Genomic DNA, 25972 nt, shown 5'->3' with positions numbered 1-25972 from the left:
TGTTTAGGTCTTTCATCTTGGGGAAGTTTCCCTAGAGAAGACTCTTCCTTCCTTCTTCTTGGAAAGTAAATATCTGACAACAGTGATCTAGTTGTGGATAGAGTAAGGGGCTGGGATTCAGCCTCTAATACATATATGCTTACTTAATACCTCTCTTTTCAGTATGATACTACCACCCTTGATTATTCTTGGGGTCCCCCAATGTAGATCCCTTCTGTTTTACCTCCTGCAGAGAATAAACCTCTGCTGATTTACCTGGGTAGAGGAAGTTGTCTGAATGTTCAGAATAAGGAAGGGGAACTGGGGATATAACTCCTTCCTAAGCAGCTTTTAATCAATTTTTCTTATTTTAGAATATCATCCCACTGCATCTTCCAACTGCCAGGGGTAGTTGATCCCATTAATCCTTAGGCTCTTTTGGAATTCTTCAAGGTAAACTGGACTGGTTCTCACCTTTTGCAACACAGGTTCAATATACAGCTATCACCAGCTGGCTATGGCAGCTACCATTTTCCAAAATTATGCTGCTGCTATGTCCACTCTCATCCTTTTGTACTTGTGGGTTCATTCCTTTTAAAACATTCCTTTACCATAACGTCACTGGGGTTTTGGAAGGTAGCTTAGTGAGAGTCATATGTTTTATTTATCAAGCAGCAACCTTGCATTCTATTCAGCTAGTGTATATATATATATATATATATATATATATATATATATATATTTTTTTTTTTTTTTTTTGCCACTTAGGGCCCTGAGAAGGAAAGCCAAAATATATTACAGATATCAGTTTATACATGTTTCAGTGCAACAGAACTAAAGATGATATTTACAGAGTCCAGCTGTCCACGTCCACACCTGAATCACCTTGGAGGCATCATAAGCTCATGACTGATTCCTCAAGTTTGTGCCTCTAGAAACATAATTTTATTGGTGGCTCAGAATTGCTCAGTCCTTTGGCAACTAGCTCACACTAACAAAAAATTTCACAAAGGACTCCTGTATAAAAAAGGGTTATAATTTATTGACTTATAGTAAGAAATATACTATCAAGTGAATAAAATATTCAAGTTTTATGAATTACAATTCTGTGCTCAAAGTACAGAAGGTCAACTAGTATGTATTAAAATAATATGATTATTTTAAAAGAATGAAAGCTTAATTAATAATGGTATGTTGCTATATTAGTTTGATGTACTCTTACTATGTCAATTTGCAGATCAAATCATTGTCAAAATCCTTAGTTATAAATAATTCAACATAAAAATGTTTCATGACAATTAAGTCTTATTTCTGGGGGAAAAAAGAATATTGCATTAAGATGAGTCCAAACTAATGTATCCAACTTTTTAATATGCATCTTCATTGAATGTCCCACAGGCACTACAATCTTAACATGTTTAAACCTGTACTTGACATGTTTAAATCTGGACTCAAGATCTTTCTGCCCAACTCTTTCTTCTGTGTTATCTCTCCCAGGGTTTGAGACTCATCTTTGACTCTTCCCTCTTGCTATCATCCATATCTCATTGGTTTCTAAGGCATTTTGATTCTATGCTTGAGACCCATTCTTTCTTCTATATCTCGACAACCACTAAGTTAATGAAGAGCCTCATTTTACGTACAAAAAAGTTACCTCATTTGGTAAGAAAAAGGCAGAGACTCACTCAAGCTAATTAAGGCAAGAGGGTTTATTGTACCGAGTAATTGGTGAATCACACAATAAGCTGGGATATAAAAGGACAGGTGTTGATTAATAGAAACCATTTAAGCATAAAATTAAACAATAAAAAATAATAATACATAAATACAAATTTAAACAACCCTGGTTTATCTGGTAGACATCCTCTAGTGCCTTATTCATTAATCATGCATGGGAGATAAGCTTTCTAAATCCTATGTGTCCTTATATTTTTTTGATAACTTAGCTAGATATAAAATTCTAGTGTTGGTGTCATTTTCCCTCAGAACTCCTCCCAGTTTAGCATCCCCTGATGTAAATGAAAATCCCTGATGTAAATGCATCCCCTGATGTAAATGAAAAATTGGATGCTTATCTAATTTTTGCCTTTTTGTACCTATTTTTCCCATAGTGTAAACAGGTCTTTCTCAGTCTCTTCAGTGTTCTGAAATTTATTAGCCAAATATCTAGGTATGATATAAATCATTATTCATTCATCTTTACTCAGCACTTGATAAGGTCTTTCCATTTGAAGGTAAGTTCTCCCCCTTTGTTTTAGGAAATACCTTTTAGTAAATCTTTGATAATTTCCTCACCTTCATTCTGCCCTTTGGAAATCTTAATAGTCTGAATTTGTCCATCTTACATTAATCCTCTTTCTTTCTTTCTTTTTAATATTTATCATCTTGCTTCCTTTCTGCTTTATATTCTGGATTATTGACTTCATCTTTCAAAACTTCTATTGAACTTTTTATTTGACAATCATTTTTAATACTGAAAAGCTCTTTCTTATTCTCTGAGTGTTACTTTTGACTGGCCAAACCATTTTTATCTTTCTCCTCTTACCCATTTTGGTAGCTCTCCAATTTGTTAATACCCCCTTTCCATATTTCTGAGATTTTTTTTTTCTTTTGGCCTCTAGATTGTAAAGACATGACTAGCTTCTGCCAAGACCTGAAAGGCAGAAGAGAAGCTTTTGAGACCACCCAGCCCAACTAGCAATCACAGTTAAAAAGTCCTTTGGTTTTTCTGTAGCAATAATAGCGGAAGTACTGATATCTAATCCTTAACTTCTAGAGTGACTGGGAGGGATTTCCAAAGGAAAAATCTCATGGAGTGAACAGTTTTCCTGAGTGCCTCACTTTAGAGTGGGATCATACCTTGATTCTGTGGCCTTTCTAAATATTCTGTAAGCTAACTTATACGCTATAATAAATTTCTTTATACTTAGAATCAGCCAGAGTGATTCTATTGTCAAACCCAATGCTGGCAGATAACAAGGAGTAAACTGTTCCATGTTCATACCTTCACTCATCCCCCTTTTCACCAGTCAGTACTTTCCATCCATATATATCCTGGTAGTTTGTTGAAATTTGCCAGTTCATTTTCTATTACTGTGTTAAAAATGACCACAAACTTAGTGGCTTAAAGCACCACCCATTTATTAGTTTACAGGTCTATAGGTCAGAAGTTGAGGCAGGCCTGACTACATTCTCTGCTCAGGATATTACAAGGCCAAAATCAAGGTATCAGCTAGGCTGTAGTCTTATCTGGAAGCTCTGGGGAAGAATCTGATTTCAACCTCATTAAGCTTGCTGGCAAAACCCAGTTCTTTGTTGCTATAAGTCTAAGGTCACCATTTCCTTTCTGGCCGTTAGTCAGAGGTTGCTGTTTTCTTCCAGAGCCCCCACCACCACCACCATCACCACTGCTTTATCACATGGCCCCCTCCATCTTCAAGGCCAACAAGAGAATCATGTTTTAATCCTGGCCTCTCCTTCTGCCACCAGACAAAGAAAATTCTGCTTTTAAAGGATTTGTGAGATTAGATTAGGATGACCCAAATTATCTCCTTTTTATTAACCCAGTCAACTGATTAGTAACCTTAATTACATGTGCAAAATCTCTTTTGCCATATAACATGACATATTCACGAGAGGGAATTATGCAAGGACAAAGGTCATTGGGGTCATTCTTAAAACTCTGCCTATCTCAGCCCTCTCTAGTTCACTTTAATATCAGAGGTTGAAACCTTCTTTATTTTTTTATTATTTTCATAAGCTCTTCAGATTGAAAAGGATCTGACATTAACTACTCAGTTTTGCATCTTAATAGTATCAATCACAATAGTATCAAATTTGTAGTTGGTAACAAATTTATATTAGACTTGGATGTGCAAAATATTGAAGTATGTTCTCTCTATAAATGATCCAATCACTTGCTAGCCACTACTCCCCTAATGGGGGGGGGGAAGCATAACTTCATAAACTCATTTAGTCTGATTTAATAAAGTCTTTTTAGATAAATGGTATATATTGCCAAAGAAAAATTGCACTGGCAGAGTAAACAGGCAAAGAAGTCTATTCAAGACATTACAGCAGGGGAGAGAGATTGAGCTCAACTATACCGGAACAAAAGGTGGGAGTTTTGAATCCTTTGGTGAGCTAGTTGGAAAGTACTGGAGGACCTTAAGGATAAGATTGGTCACTGCAATTAGACCATTTATGTTTGCTATTTGGTGATTATCAAAGTTAGGCTCCATGCTGCCACAAAAACTGGGAGATAGGAGCAATATCTTTCTTGATTCTATTTCAAAGGGATGGCTAGCATGTTCTTGAGAAAGATATTACTAGGTTGTAAAACTGGCAAGATTCTGTGAGAAAATCTGCATCTCAAAGGGGCAGTGAAAGAATTTACAAATGAAAGTTTTCTAAAGTAAATGCTCTAAGAAAAGGGAGGTCAGGGACTTAAAGTCCAGAAGAAATCTGTCTGAAGTTTAGTCAAGGTGAGAGGAATGTTAAGGCTACTTTGGTCACTATTAAGAATAAAATGTTTAGCATTTCAGTTTTCTACCCATCACCTATTTCTCTCCACAAATGTATATGAGTGTTTGAGGAAAGTGAAGCTTATGTAACCTTGTGCCTGGTGATGAAAGATGGAGACCTTGAATCCATACAATGTCCCCTGGATTCTTGCTGGTCACTTCTGCAGTGTGGCCACTGTTGATCACCTGTTGGTAATCACTGAGTTGTTCTGGACCTATTGGATTTTTTTTTTTTAATGGAAGGTATCATGTTGGTTCCTCCCACTAGAGTCCTTGGTTCTATTTGCTCCCAGTCTTGAAGTCATTGAGTTCTGCATCCTCTTTGTATCCACTAGTATTCTGCCCTTCTTTTGTGACCATTCCCTAGGGGTAAACACAAATTCCTATATTCATTATATATCTTTACCCCTTGAGAACCAGGGCATTACCTCCAGTTCATTTACCTGTCTTCCACTGGCACCTCTGCATATTGCTTATCGTGTTTTAGGGCACTAAACTAGAAACTCAAGTTTCTTACTAGCCTGTACCTCCCTAACACTATTTCAGAAGTAAGCATACTACTACTACTACTACTACTACACACACACACACACACACACACACACCCCCTAGATGTTCTCAGTCTTCCCAAACCCAGCTCATTGTTTCAATCCATCCCTCCACCTACTCCCACTCTTACCCCAACACACACATACCCACCCATGTTGAGAGTGGCAGCTGACTTTTTCCACTGACTTCTGTTATTCTTCTTCCCAACCCCTCAGGGCATTCTCTTTCATATAATTCACAGGCCTAATACTCTAAGCCCAGTTTTTTATATCTTAATCTGTAGCTATAATAATTTTTAATTCCTGTCTTTTATAACCAAATTGTATTGCTAAAGGGCCTAAAACTTAGTTCATGTAATTCAAAGCTTATCAATGACTTTCTAGCACTAACCACTTCCCTCTTTCCGAGGGCATTATGCTTCAAAATAGAACTTGGAGGGCAACAATTCCCTTAAATATTTGCAAAATATTACCCCTGTCACACACTCTTAAGAGATGAAGCAAACATATGGGATAGTCACCTGGCTATAAAAATGTTTTTAAAGTCTTAACAGAGATACAAAAACAAATGTCTTATAGCTAAAGTTCTGTCTAGCAACCTGTGCTTTCTCTTTTTAATTTCCATAAAAGTATGAATACTGTTACTTTTATCATTCCCCAAAATAGAATTTATGAACCTATATTCAGTTGACATAATGACAATTGTGTCTTAAAGATGCGATCTTTTGAGATTGCTGTTTATCAGTTACACGTGTATCAAGTATTATTACCTAATTATAATAAGTAAAACAATTTACTTATTTACAAAAATAATTTGAACAATTATTTGCTATTGTTTGTTTCTTAAAGTTCCCTTCAAGGTAATTCTTAAATAACTATATACATAATATATGTAATATATATGGAGATATATTATGTATGTATGTGTGTATATGGAGAGAGAGGGAAATGCTGGTTGAATAAAGTGGCTTCACTCTGAAACCTTACTCACCTTCTCATTTAGAAAGTGTAGATTGTCATTTATTTGGAGTTTTTTAAATTATAAGTATTAATAAATAAACTAAGTTAATTCAATTTATAAGTTCTTTTGGTTTCAATATGAAGTTTTTTCTTAATGCATAAAGTTTAACATCTAGCACCATTAAATTGACGGTAAAGTGGCAGTATGGTAGTACGTACATTAGTTGTTATTAGTAAAAATAGGAGAGTAGGGATAAAATTTAGTTAAGTTAAAACCTTAGACCTAGGATTAGATGCTGTTTATCCAGATGTCTCACATGTGAAAGCTGCCATTTCCATCATCTTCTTTCATACTGGGGACTTTGGCCATTTTCTCCTTCCTGCGCTTGACATAATCTAGTTGTGAGTTCCTCCCATGATAAAATGGGACAAATATCCCCCAGCTTTATATTTTCGCCACCAACTGGCTATTTCCTGATTTCAATTTCTGAAAGAGATATTCCAGTAATATGGCTTCTTTACTTGACTCATACTGTATTACAGCTCTCCCCCTAGAACGTAGTAACAAAGCTCATAGACAATTTGAACTATTTAGTCAACATTGCATAGCTTATTCCTTAAATTGGGATTTGTAAATTTAGAGGGCATAGAGGCAATGGATTCCGCACCCCACCCCAAACACCCATCCCTACACAAACATGCAACTTAAAGATGCTCCCCTCGTTTAAAGACCATCCCCCCACCAACACACACATCCCTACTTAAGAGTCTAACTTCCCAGGTTAAAATCCTGGCTTCCACATCATTGATCTTCCCCCAGCGCTTCATTCAGATTATGCACCTAGTACGCAATCGGAAAATGTTTTTGGAACACTGTTGAATGTCAACAGTCACTCTGGGCTTTCGGATGAAAATGATGAATCATCACAGGATCATTTCAGCATCCAGAGCCCAAACTGTAACCGGGGGGTTGTGCGACTATCCTAACACAGAATTCACAAGCCCCCGCCTGCGAGGAACCAGCAGAAGGAACGCGAGAGATTTGACAGCGATGACTTTGGCCACCAGCTTTTAAATCAGCCAGTTGGGTATTAGAAACACTCTACAGTCAGGATTGTCGCTTCAGGAAGGAGTGGAGGCGGGGGTGAGCTGCGGAAACAAACCTCCGCGCAAGGCACTCTGGGACACTGCGACTCAACCGCCGTATCCAAGGCAACCGGCGGGCACGCGGTTGTCATGGAGACCGGCGGGCGACTCAGAAAGCGGAGGGGCTGCCTTCGCCCCTACCCAGACAAGATGCTTCGCGGAGGCTGTAAGGCCTCTGAAAGGCGAAAACACTTTAGCGACCGCCTCAACTGGCAACAAGACCAAGCGCTGAGCAGCAGCATCTACCTCCTACGAGAGATGGGCCCCACCTCCTTTCTACTGAGAGAGGAAGAGCCGGAAAACAGGGATTTCCGAGTAACTACCCCCCCAACCCGCCTCGGCTCCCTGCCAGGCCGACCCGCGCGGTACCCCCAGGCCCACCTTGTATGTAGCCACTTGCTGCCGAACCCCACCCGCGAGTGTTCCAGACTCTAAATATGTGCACATTGCAGATTGAAACAATATTTGTTAGAAAAGTTCCATTATTGGAGGTTAGGACTCCAAATTGCATCCAACTCTCCTAAGATTATGACCTTTGATCTCTGGACTTAAAAACGGGAGACATTTTATCTGAATATATGGTTTGCATTTACATGCGTTCTCAGATCCGTTAGCAGTCACTAACCCTGTAACTCAAACGAAATGAAAATCGTACAATCTGTTTACAAGCCGTATATATTTGCTAAATAAATAAAATCAGGTTTTCTTTACTTTTTAGTCAGTCTGAAGCTATAACAAGACCCTTTTAAAGTATGGCTTAAATGGTGATTCCTTGGAAATATCTTAATGAATAAAAATTCTTTTTAATTTTGCTGAAAGACCACAGATTTTTCATATTCGCATATCGTACTCTCACCACTCAAAAGTCAGCCACCACTCTACCTCCCTAGAGCTGACTTGAAAATTTTTAATTTAGTGTCATGCTGCGTATGTCAGAAGTCCTTTTTTCACTTTATAACCCTTAGGGCATTTAATAAATAGTTTAAGCCAGTATAGACTTGGTGAATAAAATTCGTTTTCTTGAATAAAATTAAATAAAGTAAACTCACCAATTGAAACGCACAAAACAAAAACCCCAGAAGAACTACTTTACAAAAGGTCTTTAGCTCCATTGCAAAGTAGAATTTCCTTTCAGTTAAAAATTTATAGATTTTTTTTCAAGTTTTTAAAATTAGATTTCTTTTCACTTGCCTGAATGTAGGTCTCTTAAAAACAGTCTTAGCTGACAATGCAATTTGTTGAACAAGGCAAAGAATAAGGAAGTGAAAAATTAGACTTGTGTCAAGAATTAAGATGTTCCAGTAGACTATGTTCAACCTTTTGGAGTCACCTAAACTAAAATATCTCTTGAAATCTCTTTTAATCCAATTATCTATTAAATTTTACTCTATAACTCTAAAAACTGACTGGAACTTTTTTTTAAGTATGCATTTTTCCATTTTTCTTTTGAAGGTTTCTCTAGGAAATCCTCATGTTTGTAATTGTTCCATATTTCTGAAAGGAGGGGAACTTTGTAAGCATATATGCTGGTAAGTGACATTATAATGAAGATCTTCCACAAAGGAATATCTTGGTATATTACATGTTTTGCCTTTTTCATGGCTTGAGTACTGCAAGATTAAAGAAATTTGGTGTTGGGGGAACTTAAAGCTTGTCAATATCGTTTTGGATATTTTATTTCATCCCCAAAATTAAGTGAGGTTTAAAAATTAAAGTGAGGTAAGCATACTACCACCTCTATATGTTTGGAATGTTACTGTTTTTAATAAGAAAAAAATCAATGTTTAGATTTTCATTATGTACAAAGGTGAAATGTAACAATAAAACAAAAAATCTCCCCTGTTCACATCACTGATGATAATTGCATGGTTCATTATGATATTTTTAAATTTTACTATTTTCCTTTTCAATAAGCATTTGACTCTGAATCTTTTAAGATTAAATAGGACTCTGCTGAAGATTACTTCTGTCAAATCTAAAATTTTTCCTCTAGAGTCAGATCCTGTTTGTAGGTGATCCCAGGAATGAAAAACAAAAAAATTCCTTCCATGTAATTTAAACCCACATCAACTCATTTGTTTACCTACTATACTTATACCAACAAATCACTAATTATATTATTATAGAAAGTTTGTAATTAATATTTTAAGAGAAAAAAATCAAACAAGAAATTAAGAAAAGTGTGTATCATATTTCTAATGCTTTTCTTTATAGGTTAGAAAACAGTATATATACATATAGCTGTTATTTTTAATGCTTTTATTTACCAAGTTTTTTGTTGTCTTGATCAGTTTTTATTGAGCATCTACTAACACAAGTTATTTGCTCTAGTTAGCATAAAAATATAAAATATGGTCCCTTCAAAATTTGCAATTTGGTTTTATTATTATACATAAAATAGGTTTTTTCCATTTTTATTTTATGCCAGCTTCCTCAGTGCAAGGGCGTTCTGTTCTGATGTTTATGTAATGTAACTTATTTTTTACAGTATATTTACCATAAACTTAATGGAAATATAATCCAAGTATTTAACATACTAAAGTATATTTAACATATTTAAGTAAGAATTTAATATATATTTCCCACTTTTTAAAAAAAAGTCATATTCCATTTTAATTGGTGATATTTGAAAGTATTTTTCTGTCATACGTTAAAGTGGTATGTATAGGAAAACAGTCATTTGTTACTCTATCCAGAAAATTCCTCCATGTCCAGGAGTAAGAAACTTCCAGGGAAGTTTAAAAAGAGTGCTGTGAATACTTAGATTCCCTCACTAACCTCTCTTTGTGAGCTACTCTATGTCATAAAGAAATACATGGACTCTCTCCGACAAATCTCTTTACTGCAAATGTCTTTGGTTTCCATGTATCATACTTTTTACACATATGCTTATTTTAAAACAAAAATTTAATGACTCTTGTAACAGAAAACTGATGAGAATTTTAAGTTTATCCCTAATACTTTCAGCAATATAAATTCTGTAATGCCATTCCTATTCTAAAATTAATAATACCTTTTGAGGTTATGTCAGAAATAAATGTTTTATTTTGTTTTTCTACTTCTGAATATTAGGGTCTTGTTGAAAAAATTCAGGCTTCCAAGGAATCATGAATGTAAGTTGCATTTGCCTGTTTTTACTGATTTGAAGTTAAGGAATTTAATAATTGTTTATTTAGACATATTCTAAATTTAGACAGTTATTGTCCAGACAGTCTGAAAACTGTAACACAGTTTGTTACATTTAAGACAGTTGGAACATTTTTCTTCCTATTTACCAAAAAAATGTAACTTTATATGCCATTTCACATTAAAAAGCACTTAATAAAAAATGAGGTGCAATAATGGCCAGGTTTTCAGTAGAAAAACTTACCCTCATGAATTCTAAGCAAGAATTTACAGTAGTTTCTGTATCTAAATTTATTTTAATTATGAGAAAAATGACAAATGTAATTTTTCAGGTCCCAGAAATAGTTGACATGATATATAATTTCATTTAAAAATGTTTACTGACAAGTTTTTATGCAAAAAATATATGTATTTTACAGTTAAATAGTTTTTATGTTAGTACCTACATTGAGTTTAAAGTCAGGCATATGACATTTTTTATAATTTTCAATTTGAAATTTAATTTAAAATTAAATTCTAGAGTCCTCAAAAATAAAAGAGAAAGAAAAATAATTCTATCACAGGTTATTTCAATTTATACATTTTATAATAAAGATGCTATCATTATGGAAATGTTTCCTGCAAAGATTTATTTAACCTATACTAGATTCATCTAAGAACTGCAAAAGCATTTAACATTTATTAATAAATGTTTATAATATTCATAAAGAATTAAAGTGATAATCAGTTTTCAATTTTTTTTCAATTCAATTCAGGTTATTGGTTCTGTTTAGGCAACTATTATATAAGTACAAGCACAGTTGACATTTAAAAGTCCTACTAGATAATAAATTAATATTAGTGTTTCATAGGGATTTTTCTTTTGTATTCTTCTCTCTACCCATTTTCTTAGAAACATCTCATATTTTCTGTCTCCACCTGTTATCTCTGTAACAGTGATTTCCACATCTTATCAGCAGACCAGTATTTCCAGCTGCCTTCTGAGCACCACAATTTTGGAGGTCCCGCAGGCATTTGGAATAGTAAATTCCCCCCGATATGTGCTCTCCTGTTGTATTCCCTATCTCACATATTGGCTTTCCTTTTTCTTTAGTCTCCAAAGCTAGAAACCTTGGCATTCTCCTTGTTTTTCCTTTCTCATCCTCTTCTCTCATAAACAAATCCTGTTTATGTTACATCCTACCTACTTCTCAACAGTGATTTTTCTTCCCCATCCTCATTCTTACCTTTGTTCAACCTTCATCAGCCCTTAGTACTGTTCTTTGTAGCCTCCGTTTCCAGCATCTGCACTTTGTTGCTTTCTCCTTCACATTGTAGACAAAAGGTTCTTTCTGAAATGTCACCTACTCTGTACTTCATCCTCTCTCCCAATCCCTTCATACACAATAATTAGGTTGGATGAGTTCATGGATATTGTTTTCTTCTCTGTTTCTCCACTGTATACACCTGAAGTTAAATGGTCATATCCTCTTCAAAGTCTTAGTTATTATCTACACTATTTTCCATATCATTTTCACAAGCTTCTATACTAGGGCTACCCAACAGAAATATAATGTGAACCACATATGTAATTTTCTGCTAACATATTATAGAAAGTAAAAATAAACAGGAAAATTAGTTTTAATAACATTTTAATTTAACCCAATACATCAAAATATCATGTCAGCATGTAATCAATATAAAAATTATGATATTTTAATGTTTTTTCATACTGCCTTCAAAATCTAGTGTGTATTTTACATTTACAATTCATCTCACCTCAGACACTATATTTTCATTGGAAATGCTTGATCTGCATTTAGACATCGTAAAATATTCAGTTGAAAAATAAATTCATATAATACCCAAATTGTTATAAACATAAATTTTCCAGAAACTATAGATTATCTGTTTTCCATTTAAATTTAAATAAGACAAAATTTAAAATTCAATTTTCAGTCACACTATCCACATTTCAGGTGCTCAGTAGCCACATATGGCTGATGGTTACCATATTGAACAGTGCAGCTCTACCCAATTACATTCAACAAATATTTATTGTACTGCATATTAGGAATTCTACTAGGTGATTTTTTTAATAAATTGAATCATACGAATTGCCAATATTTTTTCATCTACAAAAATAGCAATTTCATATGGATCAATCTAATACTTTATATCATATTATCCTTTGTGCTCTTGAAGGCAGAAACCACATCTTATTCTTATTATAAATATCCCTATTTTATTAGGAAATTTAGTAGGAAATTTTTTGTTTAAATTTGATCCTATATATTAATTTTGAAAAATTATATTTCCTACTAAAATAAAATATTTTTATACCTCATATTTAAAAGACGTTTTAGCTACTCAACATTGAGAAAATCCTTTGTGCACAAATATTCAAAGAAAGTATAAGTCTCAATAATGTTGAAATTTATCATTTAAATGAAAGTTTGAAAATTAAAGTAATTCAAAGAAAGCTATAAACAATTATTCAATAATATTATGTATAGTGTGTACATAAGTGTGGAGAAGAAGATATTGAAGCAGAAGCATTTTGAACATCATTCATAGATTCTTTTCTAAAACAAATCTGGAAACAATTATTTGTGCCCTAGTGTTGCATACAAGAAACCTGAGACTCTCTTTTAGTTTTGAAGACCTATAAAGATGATTACATAGGAATTTTTCATAAAGATATCAGTTTTTGAACACTGAATATTATTTTTCATCACCCAACAAATGCTTCCCAGTAAAACCTAGCTTTATTACCTAATGTTTTTTCCTAAATACAATGTCTAGTAAATGCCATCTTGTCCTTTTCTCAATTAAATATTTATGGATAAAATAAAAACTGCATTTTAGGAAAATTTTTTAAATCCCCACCACAAAGATATAATAAACTTTTTATTTTCTATTTTCTTTTTTGACCTTGTATTTATGTATACCTAATAGTCTGTGGGAATTCTGTGTTCTGCTTTTGTCACACACTGTTACTTTATTTCAGTGCTATGTAGTCTCTCTCATTCAAGTCATCAGTGAATGTTAAATAAACTATGATATACCACGTTAGTGTATGGTATATCATAATTTATTTAACATTCTTCCATTTGAGGCATTTAATTTACTTCTGACTACCTGTTATATTCTTTGTAAATGAAACTTCTTCTCCTCTCAATTATTTCTGTAGCCTGAAGTCTCATTAACTGGATCTTGCAGTAAAACTATTATTTTTTTACTGAGATATAATTGACATATAACATTATATTAGTTTTGGGTGTACAACATAATGATTCAGTGTAAGTATATATTGCAAAATGATCAACACAATTAATCCAGTTAACATCCACTACCACACATAGTTACAATTTTTTTTTCTTGAGATGAGAATTTTTAAGATTTATTCTTTTAGCAACCTTCAAATATGCAGCAGAGTATTATTAACTATAGTCACCATACTGTACATTATGTCCCCATGACTTACTTATTTTATAAGTGGAAGTCTGTACCTTTTGACCACCTTCAGCCATTTCTCCTACCTCCTAGCCGTCCCCTGGCCCAACATCTGGCAACCATCAATCTGTTCTCTGTATCTGTGAGTTCGAGTTTTTTTCCTTTTTTTAAGTATTAATATTTTTATGTCTGTCACCCATAGGTATTGCTTTATAGCAATACTTTTGCTGATTTATGATTTCAGCAGTATATCAATTTTCTGCTAGCTTTGCTTTTTGGATTCATGTTTTAGGCATATTTAACCATATTACTTAAGCATAAAATGGAAGACATTAACAGCATATTTAAGTCTCCAAAGAAAATAATATACATGGAAATATTTTGAAAAGCTAATAATATTTCTATAATATTAGAAAAAAAGACTAAGTCACACAAAGAGGGAAAAAATAACAGATACAAAGTTCATAGTAATCTATTCATTCCTAGTAAATTAAGTAAGAAAATAGTTTTCATTCTTCCATACATCTAACATACCCTTAGAATCTAAAATGCCCTGAAATAACTTTTTCAAATAAAAAAGAGAAAATAACATAAGGCAAACAAGATGTAACATTCTATTTATTTATTACCTTTTATTTAGATTTATTCTGTGTCTGCACCTCATTTTGATTTTAACTCACTTTTCTTTTGATATTAATGAAATTGAACATCTGTTGACTTTAATATTTGTACTACATGTGTAAATTAAACTTTGGCTATTTATTTATTGGGATAAAACTACACACTCTTCCTAAATATAGGGATTACCCCTCTTTGCAAATGTTTTTCTAATGTCATAATTCTTTTTTATATGGTTTCGTTAAATGTTTTTTATATATATGTATATGGATTTTTGTGTGTTGCTAAATCTGACCATTTTTGCTTTTTATATGTATTGTTTTGATACTTTGAAAGTTGTCTATCTTCCATAGTATTTTAGAGATTTTTTTTTTCTGCTAGCTTTTCTATTTTATTTTTATTCTTCTTTATAGCATCCATGTGTAGTTGTATTGATATAAATTGGAGGTTGGTATTTGGTTTGAAGTAATTAAATTTTCTCCATATTTCTACCTAGTTATCTCAATAACAACTATTAAATAGTGCTTTTCATCCTTGTTTCATAATTTTTATAGTGGGTTTTGTTTTTTTATAATACATTATGATATCTGATAAGGTTAGCTGTCTTGCTCTCCTTTATGAAAGAATATTCTTTTGTAGTCTCATACATTAATTTTTCCAAATTAATTTCAGAAGAGTTTGTTTCTCCCTTTTATTCTCCAATTCATGTTATACCACAAAGAACAGTTTGTAGCCAACTCCTCTTATGAAATTTTATGTTTCAGTATTTCTGCTGCTCTAGAGAATCTTTATCCCCCAAAGCACAATCTTTTGTTCTTCATTTTCCTCCTCATTTTTTTAGGGAGCAGATTTTGCTGTGTCTCTGTGACAAATAGCCCTCATCCTCCAAAGTAATGGTTAATTAAAGTATGATATCCTCCCACATTCCACCTGCCATGCCACCTCAGACAAGGAACAGAGATTTCTGTATTGAAATGTAACTGTGATGTTTTCAGTATTGTTAATGTTTAATTGGTAATCTTTTTAGGGAAAATGGAGCTTTTCATTATCTTACAAATGATTTTTTAATCTCTATGTATTAAAGAATATATAAAATGAATAGAACTTAAGGGGACCAATAACAACTGGCATTTAAATTATGTTAAGAAGAGGGAAAGAGGAGGGGCATGGGAATGGGCCAGAGAAAAAGGGAATCTAAGATGCCTGGATCAAAACTATATGCACTTAGTACACCATTTCTTAGAAGGACAGCAGGATGGAGAAAATTCAGAATTCAAAGACTGTGTATCCCAAATGTATAGGCAATATAGTTCCTAACAGATTGTCCTGAGGAATACTGACCAAATCTATGAAGAATGTGGCTACCGAGACACTTGTAGAGACGTAAAACTAAGGAAAATAGGCGCAACTGTGTCTTGCTCTCTCATTATCTATTTACTAATTTATTCATCTAACAAATGTTAATTACACTAACCACTCGAATCTCTCTTCTCCTTTCTGTATTTATGCCCATTTCTTTTAATACTCCTGTATGATGATAAATATTTGTTTATGAACAAGAGAACAGATCAAAATGTAAGAGATGATTATAGCACCAATCCAAGGAGGAACACTGTCTTATAATTAATCTGAAACCTTTATAATGTACTGGTTACACTGACTCTTTTCAGTAACAGGAAAACAAGAGATAACTTCTATTCTTTTTATAAATGACTCTTTTCTGACCTTTTGGCTCTGAAAGGAATACGATAAGTGGTAAATGTCAGTGTAATAATTCAACCAAACTTTCTGATATTTGGGAAAAAAATGCTAATTTTCTGCCTAAGTTGTTTCTTTGTCTCCAACTTGCCACTGAATTTTAATACTTTGGAATTTATCGTTAGCTGCTTTGCAATTAGGTCTTGTGGAACGAGAAATCAGCGACTTGCTTCGAGGGATACATCGAGTTCAAACTCCCCAACAAGGAAGGAACAATGAAAATGCACAGATTGAAGAAGATGGTTACATTAAACAGAAGGAAATTAGTTCAGATGATATATGCTCTATTTGTCAAGAAGTACTTTTAGAGAAAAAGGTTCCTGTCACCTTTTGCAGGTGACATGATTTTTCTTTGGATTCTAGAAACTTAGGAAAAAATTCTAATTTAATATATTTGTAATATGTTATGAAACATGTTGATAGAAAAATAATACATATTTAAACAATTATACTTAATTGGCCACCTTTTATTTCCTAACATGTTGTGAGAGGTCCTGTTCTAACTCTAAATATTTCTGGGCTACATTTTAAAGGGTGAAAGTTAAAAAATAACTCCACTTTATTTACTTTTTCACTTTAAGTTATTAAAGTAGATAATTTTCATGTTTCTGTTTTATACACATGAATAAATGCCATGGCTTAGAGTAGTTACAAACAATTTTTCTGAAAGTGAAGATTATTTTACTTTAAAATGATAAAAATTCTCTTCAGCTTTTCTAAATTTTATCTTTAAAACTAAATAATTCAAAATATCACTTATACATAAATGTTTATTGAGAGTATTGTACTTAACTATGCTTCAAAGGCACTGTAAATTTGGACTTGGAAAATTTGGGCAACCATTTGGTATTGAACTTTTCAGTTCTTTTTTTTTCCTGATTATTTACCAAAATTTTCATCCACACTGTATTTTTTTCACATAGCTGCTTCTTTTGCATATTTTAAAGTTACTATTTCCCAAAATATTATTTCTCTCAGCAGATATTTATTGGATACAACCACATTCATATTGTGTGATTTCTAGAAAAATAAGGTGACACCCCTGCTCTCAGTGATGCTTTTTATTTAAAAATAATAATTATTGTTATACTTTTCCTTTTTGTTAAGACTATATGCATTCTCACTTTAAAAATGAAAAATATTATAATGATGCAAAATCTTTTACCACCATTTCATTGAAATGGGAAAGATTTTGTTTGGAATTCTGATGTACTAAATTAAATATGATAGATTAGATTAGATAGATAAAATAGTGTTTATGTGTGTAATCAAGCTATATCTGGATAATCAGTTCAGAATCTATTTTTATAGGAAATAAAGATGGTAGCACAGAAAACATTTTATATATATATATATATATGTATATGTATAACTTTGCTGTACACAAATGGTAAACTTGGATTTTATTTCTAACAGGTTTGGCTGTGGCAATAGTGTTCATATAAAATGCATGAAGATCTTAGCTAATTATCAGGATAAGGTATCACACACTTCCATGTTGAAATGTCCCTTGTGTAGGAAAGACTTTGCACCATTAAAACTTATTTTAGAGGAATTCAAAAACTCTAGCAAACTTGTGGCTACAGCTGAGAAAGAGCGACTAGACAAACACCTTGGAATTCCCTGTAATAACTGTCGACAGTTTCCAGTTGAGGGGAAGTGTTATAAGTAAGTATCAATCAGTAATATTATAAATTTGTAGTCTAACTTTTTTTTTAATTTTAGGAAACTTTGAACATTAGAGTACTAGTCATTTAGCCTTCTTCTTTTCCTCCTTTATATAGTGTGTTAGCCTTAAAGATGGCTACATATTTAGGATTTTCAGACTAGTGATCTGTGTCAGCCCAGTACCTTAAGAATTTCAGTAGTTTTATTTCCTTTACTCACACAGAGTATTGGCTTTGCATTCCAGTCTAGATTGAGAGTCTGAAGTAGCATCCTTTCTTGGAAGCTCTGAACACAGGCTTTGTAGTTTGGCCTAAATGAGTTTCCAAGCTCAGAGCCCTGCTAGATAGACCTCTCACCCCCTGTAACTTTCTTTGAACCACCAATGAGGTCATTGCCAAAAACTCCTAGGACTGAGCCAGAGCGATATTGACTAGATCAACTGAACTTGAGTTCCCCAACTCCAAACTGCAATGATGCATGTTTTGTTTTCTTTCACATCTTATACCTTAACAACAAGACACTTATTAGAGAAAGAAATTTTCATTACTTTTTGAGTATTCCTCAAACTTTCCCACAATTCCACAATAAAACATCAATTAATTGCTATGCTTGGGATATTGTGCTTTCTTAATTGAAATCTTAATTGTATGTTAAGAAGAAAATATTTTGCTTCAGTCTTTGTTAAAATTTTTTCTAAAATGCATCAGTTTACTTTTCAGTCTTCCTGGAATTACATTATGATGAGTCTAATTAATATTTTTAAAACCCTCTCATAAAACCATAAAACTGTTTTTAATCACCCCCAAAGGTGAATGATACCTTTCTCCTTTAAACTGTTTTAGTCCTTTGTTTTCTCAATGTGTCACATAGAAGTAAATCAACTAGAGCACCATTAGCAAAAGTCTTTATTGAAAACAGCAAGCCTGAGAAAGCCCACTTGAGGAAGAAGGGCAGAATTTTTATAAAGTTTAGCAGGAGGTGTTCAGCTAGTTTCAGGAATGTTGGTTAAAGAGAGTTCTAGAAAAAGGAAAGACTTGATATTTGGCATTAGCGGCCATTTTTGGGGCAATCTGAATTTTTTCAAAAGGAGTGGGTGAGAACAATAAGGGGCTAAGGTAACGTGTGGAAAGGTGGGTTGGGAGGAACAGCTGGGGGTGACAAGGACAGGTGAAAGCCACGGTGTAAAATTTTCAGTTTTTATAGTGATGTACTCCTCAAATTGTTAATGCGTGGGAGGCTTTGGTAAATTATCTCAAATCTTGCTTTTAAGTATTTTGTTAATGACAGTGCTCTCCTCTGTCCCTCTGACTGCTTTCTGTCCCCAAGGGTGATTCTTCCTACTACCCCTCAATACAGGCATTCTCCACTGTTCTGCTTCCTGCCTGCTGCTCTGCACTCTCCTTTCAGAATAACTTCTCTACGCATTTGGCTCACAATTATTCACATCCATATCTCCTGCCACTCCCTCAAATGCTAGCATTTCAGCCGTTAGCCTGAAAAAACTATTTCTGGTAGTTTTAGTAATGGTTTGAGTAGGAGATAAGGTAAACTAGAAAGCTTTTCAGTTCCTCTTCATTAAAGTTTCATAATATAGCTACTTACCTTTTAAGAAGTTAATTCCAAAACTATCATATATATATTAAAATATAGAGATACTTAACTTTTTGAAGCCCAGCACAATTTGATGTATTGAATAAACTGCACCATTGCTTTGATTGGTTGATGTTAATTATTAAGAATCTTCCCTGTTTGTATAAACATTAATAATGAATAAATTAATACTTGCTGCTTCTAAGATGTCTGAAGGATATATTTTCCCAGATTTCTCTTAGAAATAGTCTTCTAATTCTTTGATAACTTGAGTAAGAAAATAACTTTATTTGCTTGAAATGTTATGTTTGGTGAATATTGCTGAAAGTAAATTAAAATTCTTTGCTTGTGGCAAAATTTTTATAAGTGATACATGTTTAGATTGAGCTTTGTGGAAAATGAAGTTTTTTAGTATATCAGTGATTTTTATTGCAAACTTTTTATACATATACCTTTTTCTATTTTGTGAGGACAGAGAAGGAATATAGTGCAATTCCTGTTTTCAAGAAGTATTCTGCTAAGTATAACTCTAGCATTCATGAAATAATAGGAAAACACTGGGTAATCAAATGATAGAATGTCCAATAGGCTGTACATCCTAAAGGAACTTAGAAAAAGAGATAAATGAAAGATAAAGCATTCCAGGAAGACATCATGGTAGGGATATGTTTGGGCAAAATAATGCCCTCCCAAATATATCCACATCCCCATGCCCAGAACCTGTATGTTAGGTTACATGTTGTAGGGGGATTAAGGTTGCAGATGAAATTCAGGTTGCTAATCACCTGACCTTGAAATAAGGAGGTTATCTTGGATTGCCTGGGCTCAGTGTATAATCACAAGAGTTCTTAAAAGTGGAAGAGGGCAGCAAAGAAGAGAGTCAAAGGGATATGTGAATATGGAAGAAAGGCACAGAGAGATGCTGCATTGCTTGCTTTGAAGATGGAGGAAAGTGCCACAAGCTAAGCTAAGGAATGTGGGCAGCCTCTAGAAGAAAGGGCAAAGAAACAGATCTCAATAGCCTCCAAAAAGAAATGCCATTCTGTGGACCCCTTGATTTTAAACCCATTGAGACCCATGTCAGACTTCTGACATACAAAACCGTAAGATAATAAAGTGTTGTTTAAGCTGCTAAATTTGTTGTAATTTGTTTCAGTAGCAACAGGAAGCTAATATGGGGTGAGATTTAAGATGGGCCTTGTCATATCTGCATAGTTCCCAGGAAATCTTGGCCAGAATTTTTCACCAAAAACAATCAAAATAATTGGATTTTTTCTTGTATGTTTTGGTGTTTTGCATTTTTAGGTGTACCAAATGTATAGAATATCACTTATGCCAGAATTGTTTTGATAGCTGCTGCCATCTTTCTCACTCATTTACATTTCGTGAGGTACAGTATCCATCTTGAATTTCGTATAGTGTTTGTATTTTCCTATTGTAAATCTAAGTAAAATCTAAGCATAGGTAACTCTCTGGAATAGAGCTGACTGTGTTTGAATAAAAACCAAAGACCATAATTTTTGGAGAACTCTTTTTCATAAGGATTTATAAGCAATCAATTCTTACATTGGTAATTTATAAAATCCAACACAATAACAAATATGTAATGATATCATACATAAATCTTAAGGACAGAAATTACAGCCATCAAGCTTGAAAATTCATTTTAAAAAAAGATCTCAACACTACAAAATGACTTATAATGCTACTGACAACCATTTACAGTTTTAAAATTTCTTACATCATAGAATTTTATTGCTATCATTTGAATCTAACAAGTAAATAAGTATCTCCTGATGTTGAATAATAATGCTACCTTCTATTTACTACACAAGATAAAACATCCACAATTACCATTATTGATTAATAGATAAATATTTTTACCTTAAAAAGTAACTGTTATAGTAGCTGTGCAACAGTATATTAGACTCACTAATAATTTGCAAATTCTTTAATGTGTTAAAAAGCTATCTTTTAAAATGATTAGTCTTTATTTACATTATTATGTTATTGATACACAGCCTACTGATTTAATGCACAAGATAAAAGCTTCCACAATTTACAAAGTAACATTCACCTTTTACCTATTACAGAAGAGAAATCAAAAATGGAGATCGTTGGAAAAAAGATCAGATGAAACTGTAAAATATATAGATATTAAAGATGAGATAGAAAAGATGCCACATTTTCAAGAAAAGCAAGGGTGAGATTCTCAGTGAAATTTATATTTCTTAGGATATTTAAACAATTTTTCAGTTCAGATAAGTTTTATTCATTTCTTTATTCAATAAATATGTATTGAGTACTTATGATATATACTAGGTGACATAGTATTCAAGTGAAGAGCAAGGCTCTGGAGTCAGAATGCTTAAATCCAATCCTAGTACAACCATAAGTTGGCTATGCAACTTTTGGGCTAGTTACTTCACATCTCCTTGCCACATTTTTATCTTTAAAATGGGGTTAATTATAAAACCAGTCTCATAGTAATGTTGTGCATATGAGATGAATTAATACACACAGTAAATATTCAAATAATGCTGTCTATTATTATTATTAATTCTACCAGAGATTGTGCTAGGTATTAGGGATATCTAGTTTCCTCAGCAATTAAGTGATCATCTAAATAAATGTAAAATTAAAACTGATACATGTTATGTAAAGAAAAAATACAGGGAGCTTTGAGATTTACTTTGAAGTAAATGACCTCTATGGGAAGGAAGTCTTTCTTTCCTTATTGCCCTCTATTCCACCCCCAGGGAAGGAGAGTGCTAAGGGGATTGGTTGTATTTCAAAACCCTGACTAGTGGACAGTCGTCCAGACCTTTTGCCATACTTCGTATCAATTAAAGAAAATTAAACGCACCGTGTATAATTAACATATTAGGTACACTATAAAATATATACAAAGCTCATTTTAATAGGATGGGATAAAATTGAAATATTTTTTAAAGGACCATTTCAATGAATTAACCAAACAAAAATTGTGCTTGTTTATACATATATATGTGTGTATATATGTATTTCTATCCCACATATATATAGTAGTTAGATAGATAGATAGATTTCTATCCAACCCAGTGGATATCTAGCCCATGCCCTGTGGGTGCTCCACACACTTCAGAGACCACAACTCTTGTGGAGCATAAAATGCTTTGTGGGTATGAAAGGAGCCTATACAAAGGCTCTCCATCTCCATTTCCCTTGGCCCTGGCTGGGTATCACACTTCAACCTATTAGAATGATAAATTGTGTAACTAATTGTTTAGGAGATATTGTAGGGGGAGACAAGAGAATATTAGGGGTAGAAGGACATTCTAGGCAGAGAAAATGGAATAAATAAAAGGAGTTTCAAGATTTTTTTTAAAAAGTGATTAACAACCTGAAATAATAGAAACACGCAGATATTTTTTAGTTGACAATTAAATGACCTTGGTAAAAGCAATTTTTGTAGCATTATGACAGTTTATCTGAAGAGTAATGAGAAGTATAAAGTTGTCTAAAGAATATATTTGAACTTTATTCTGAATGACTTTTGCATAATAGGAATGCATCTAACCTTTTAACCAAGATTTTGTTTTTAAATATTTGTTTTACGTGTTTTATCAGTTGCTAGTGGCATCAAATTTACATTGTGTAATCTTAGTTATGTTTGTTGGTACTTTTGGTACAAAAATGGGGTTTGTATCTTTAGAGTTCATTAACATGGTCTAACAATACAGAAGTAATAAGCATATACCCCAAGTGAAATAAGTCTCCTCATAGATTATGACCTACCAGTTTATAATAGTAGCCTGGAATATTTAATATGGTTTACCACGCATCTTACTTCCTACCAGATGACAGAGTGAATTGGGTTGTATTTTTCTAAACACAAGCCTGTGTGTTGGCTCAGTCTGAAATAATTTGAGTATATGGTTCTCAAAATTATGTTCTGGTTTCATTGATGCTAAAAAGTGCAAATAATTTGAGTATATGGTTCATTGATGTTAAAAAGTGCAAATAATTTGAGTATATCGTTCTCAAAATTATGTTCTGGTTTCACTGATGTTAAAAAGTGCAAATCAAAAAAATTCAGGTTAGTATTTTTATTTGAAATGACTAAATTAAATTTTGTTCCTTATGAAGTTGATGTTGAAGTTGGATCCATCTTGTTCAAGATCAATACAATAGATTTTGTAACTTTATAATGTACGAGATTTATTATCTTCAGTTCTAGAAAGCACTGGGTTCATTTGCATTATTTATTTGGAGGTTATTACCTGTACTATTGATTACTTCCTTATCTACGATCACATACGACCATTCATGTCTCTCTGTTTATTCTCATTTAGCCAAGTTTACACACCAAAACACGTGGTAAGGTCACTGCCTCTCTTACTGATCACAAAGAATAGTAAGCTGCTTGCTCCAGGCTACCAGTGTCGACTTTGTTTGAAGGCATTTTGTCCTGGTCAGCATACAAGATTGCTACCATGTACTCACAAGGTAGAAGTCACATCATTTTAGTTTGACTTTCCCTGTAGGGCCAGTTTTCACAAATGAAGTGGCAATTTAAGTCTCTCCTTTTACTTTTTAGTTGAATTATGAGCAGAGATGTTCAAATTGAACAGTGTGTGCAAAAAGTAGAGCAGAGACTATTGAGAAGGCAGCTCTGCCCCCCAAGGATGGATTCCTATTAATTAGGATTCATTTCTGTATAAACTATTGAGGAAAGATAAAATGGCACTTTAAGTTAGATTCTTTTATCTACTTTAGTTACCTGTAAAAGGAAAAGGCTTATAGAATACTAACTTTCTAATGTTATTTTTATGATTTTTTAGATGAAACAGAAATGCTTAATTTGACATAGTTTATTATTATTTCAAATGAACTTACTGGAATCAGTCTAAAGTTGCTGAATCACTATGTAGTGGTAACCAGGTTTTTTCTGAGATAAAGTTGTTTTAATAAATAAACTTTTATAGCTTTAGAGTCACCCTTACTTATAATGACTGATAATTTGTTTTCTTCCCTAGAAGGTGATTTGTCACATTATGTCTTACCATCATCATATCAATTTTCAACTCTAGTTGGCTATGACATTTTTATTAATAATTTTCATTCATTAGAAAGCAACAGTGAAATTAATGGCTTGAATAAGTAGTGAGTTTTTAATGAAATTGAAAAAATGACATCCATAGAAGGCTTTTCATTTTAATGTGGAAAATGAAGATCAGTCTCTAACCAATTACATTTTTAAGAGAACTTCAAAATATTTCCATAAAACTTGATGAATTTTATTACCTTCCAATATTACTTAACAGTGTTAAAAGTAACACAATAATGAAAGTGGGGAAATTTTACGTAGATAGTATACATTATAAACAAGATAATATATCTCTGATTAACTTATAACTTTTTTTTAAGTTTCATAGGAAATGTATTGACAGTTGGTTACTCCACAAGTGCAATTCATGCCCTGTTGATGGACAAGTTATATATAACCCTTTAATCTGGAAAGATAGAACAGTGAATGGACATGCACATCAATCTGTTTCAAACACAAACATCATTCATCTGTCAAAACAGGAAGAACCAGAACTTTTTATTCCTGGTACTGGATTAGTATTAAAACAAAATGGACTTGGAATTTTACCTATCATACCTCAGCGTAATTCTGAAAAGTTGAATGCACCTCAAAGTCCAATAGATACTTATCAGAATATAACAATAGATGATCTGTATTCTGTCAAAGTAGATGATTCAAATTCAAGAAAATCAATCTATGAATATAAAATTAGCCAACATTTCCCCAGCTATCTCCAAGATTTACCCACTGGATCCTTTGGAAAAATATCATCTCAAACGTTTTTTCCTTCTCTTGATCACAAGAATATTATATATCCAACTGGAGCGGAAAAGCCATGTATCAGTAAAAAACACCATGCCAGTCAAAGCCAGAAGATAAACAAAGACTGTAAACGTGTTAACCACAATTCAAAGAAGACTCTTGGTAATAAAATAAGAGAGGACAACACGAGACCAAATACTTTGCTTCCAGAAGATTTAAATCTTATTGTCAATTGGGGTACAGCTAAGCTTAGTTTGTCTAAGAGGTATAATAAGTGTATGGGGAAAATTAGACCAAAATGTAGTGATTTATCCAGAAGGCCTATATCTCACCCTTTAAGTACAAAAAGTACTGAGCTATCTTTAATATTGGAAGGAGTTCAGTTATAAAAATGTATTTTATTAAAATCAGAAAATATTTGAATATTGAACATAAAATTTTTTTTGTAGAACATAAAAACACTATATACTCTTGACAAATATTCTCTGTTGTTATTTTGCCTACTTGTCTATGAATAATGACCTACAGCTAAAGGAAATGGCCTCATTCCTTATAAGACTTAAAGAATTAAGTATCTTAATGAGTATGTTCAGTATGTTATGAATTATAAATAATTTTTAGAACTTTCACATATGACTTTACACTAATTAAAATAATTGTTTTTAATTAAGGAAATAGATTTTCCATGCCCTGAGTCACTATTTTCAAACATTTCACTTGATGACATGTAACATACAGGGATTCTTTCCAGGTATTTTTACATTTTCTTGCACTAATAATCACCACAA

General features: G+C 33.0%; 1 protein-coding gene across 1 annotated transcript; it reads left to right on the top strand.

The window, feature by feature from the left end:
• Positions 1–7306: 7306 nt before the first annotated feature.
• ZSWIM2 (zinc finger SWIM-type containing 2) lies at positions 7307–25573 on the top strand (the record flags this gene model as incomplete). The annotated part of the gene is made up of 9 exons (XM_082841097.1): positions 7307–7471; positions 8609–8685; positions 10229–10269; positions 16219–16429; positions 17510–17761; positions 20657–20741; positions 21445–21554; positions 23686–23839; positions 24761–25573. 9 exons carry the CDS (start codon positions 7307–7309, stop codon positions 25571–25573), a joined length of 1908 nt encoding a protein of 635 aa, XP_082697223.1.
• Between the last annotated feature and the right edge of the window lie 399 nt (positions 25574–25972).

The sequence above is a fragment of the Leucopleurus acutus genome (genome assembly GCF_964270905.1).
Source record: "Leucopleurus acutus genome assembly, chromosome: 6".
NCBI classification, from domain to species: Eukaryota; Metazoa; Chordata; class Mammalia; order Artiodactyla; family Delphinidae; genus Leucopleurus; species Leucopleurus acutus.
The sequence above is the reverse complement of the archived record's forward strand: the minus strand, read 5'-3'. Positions and strand labels throughout refer to the sequence as shown.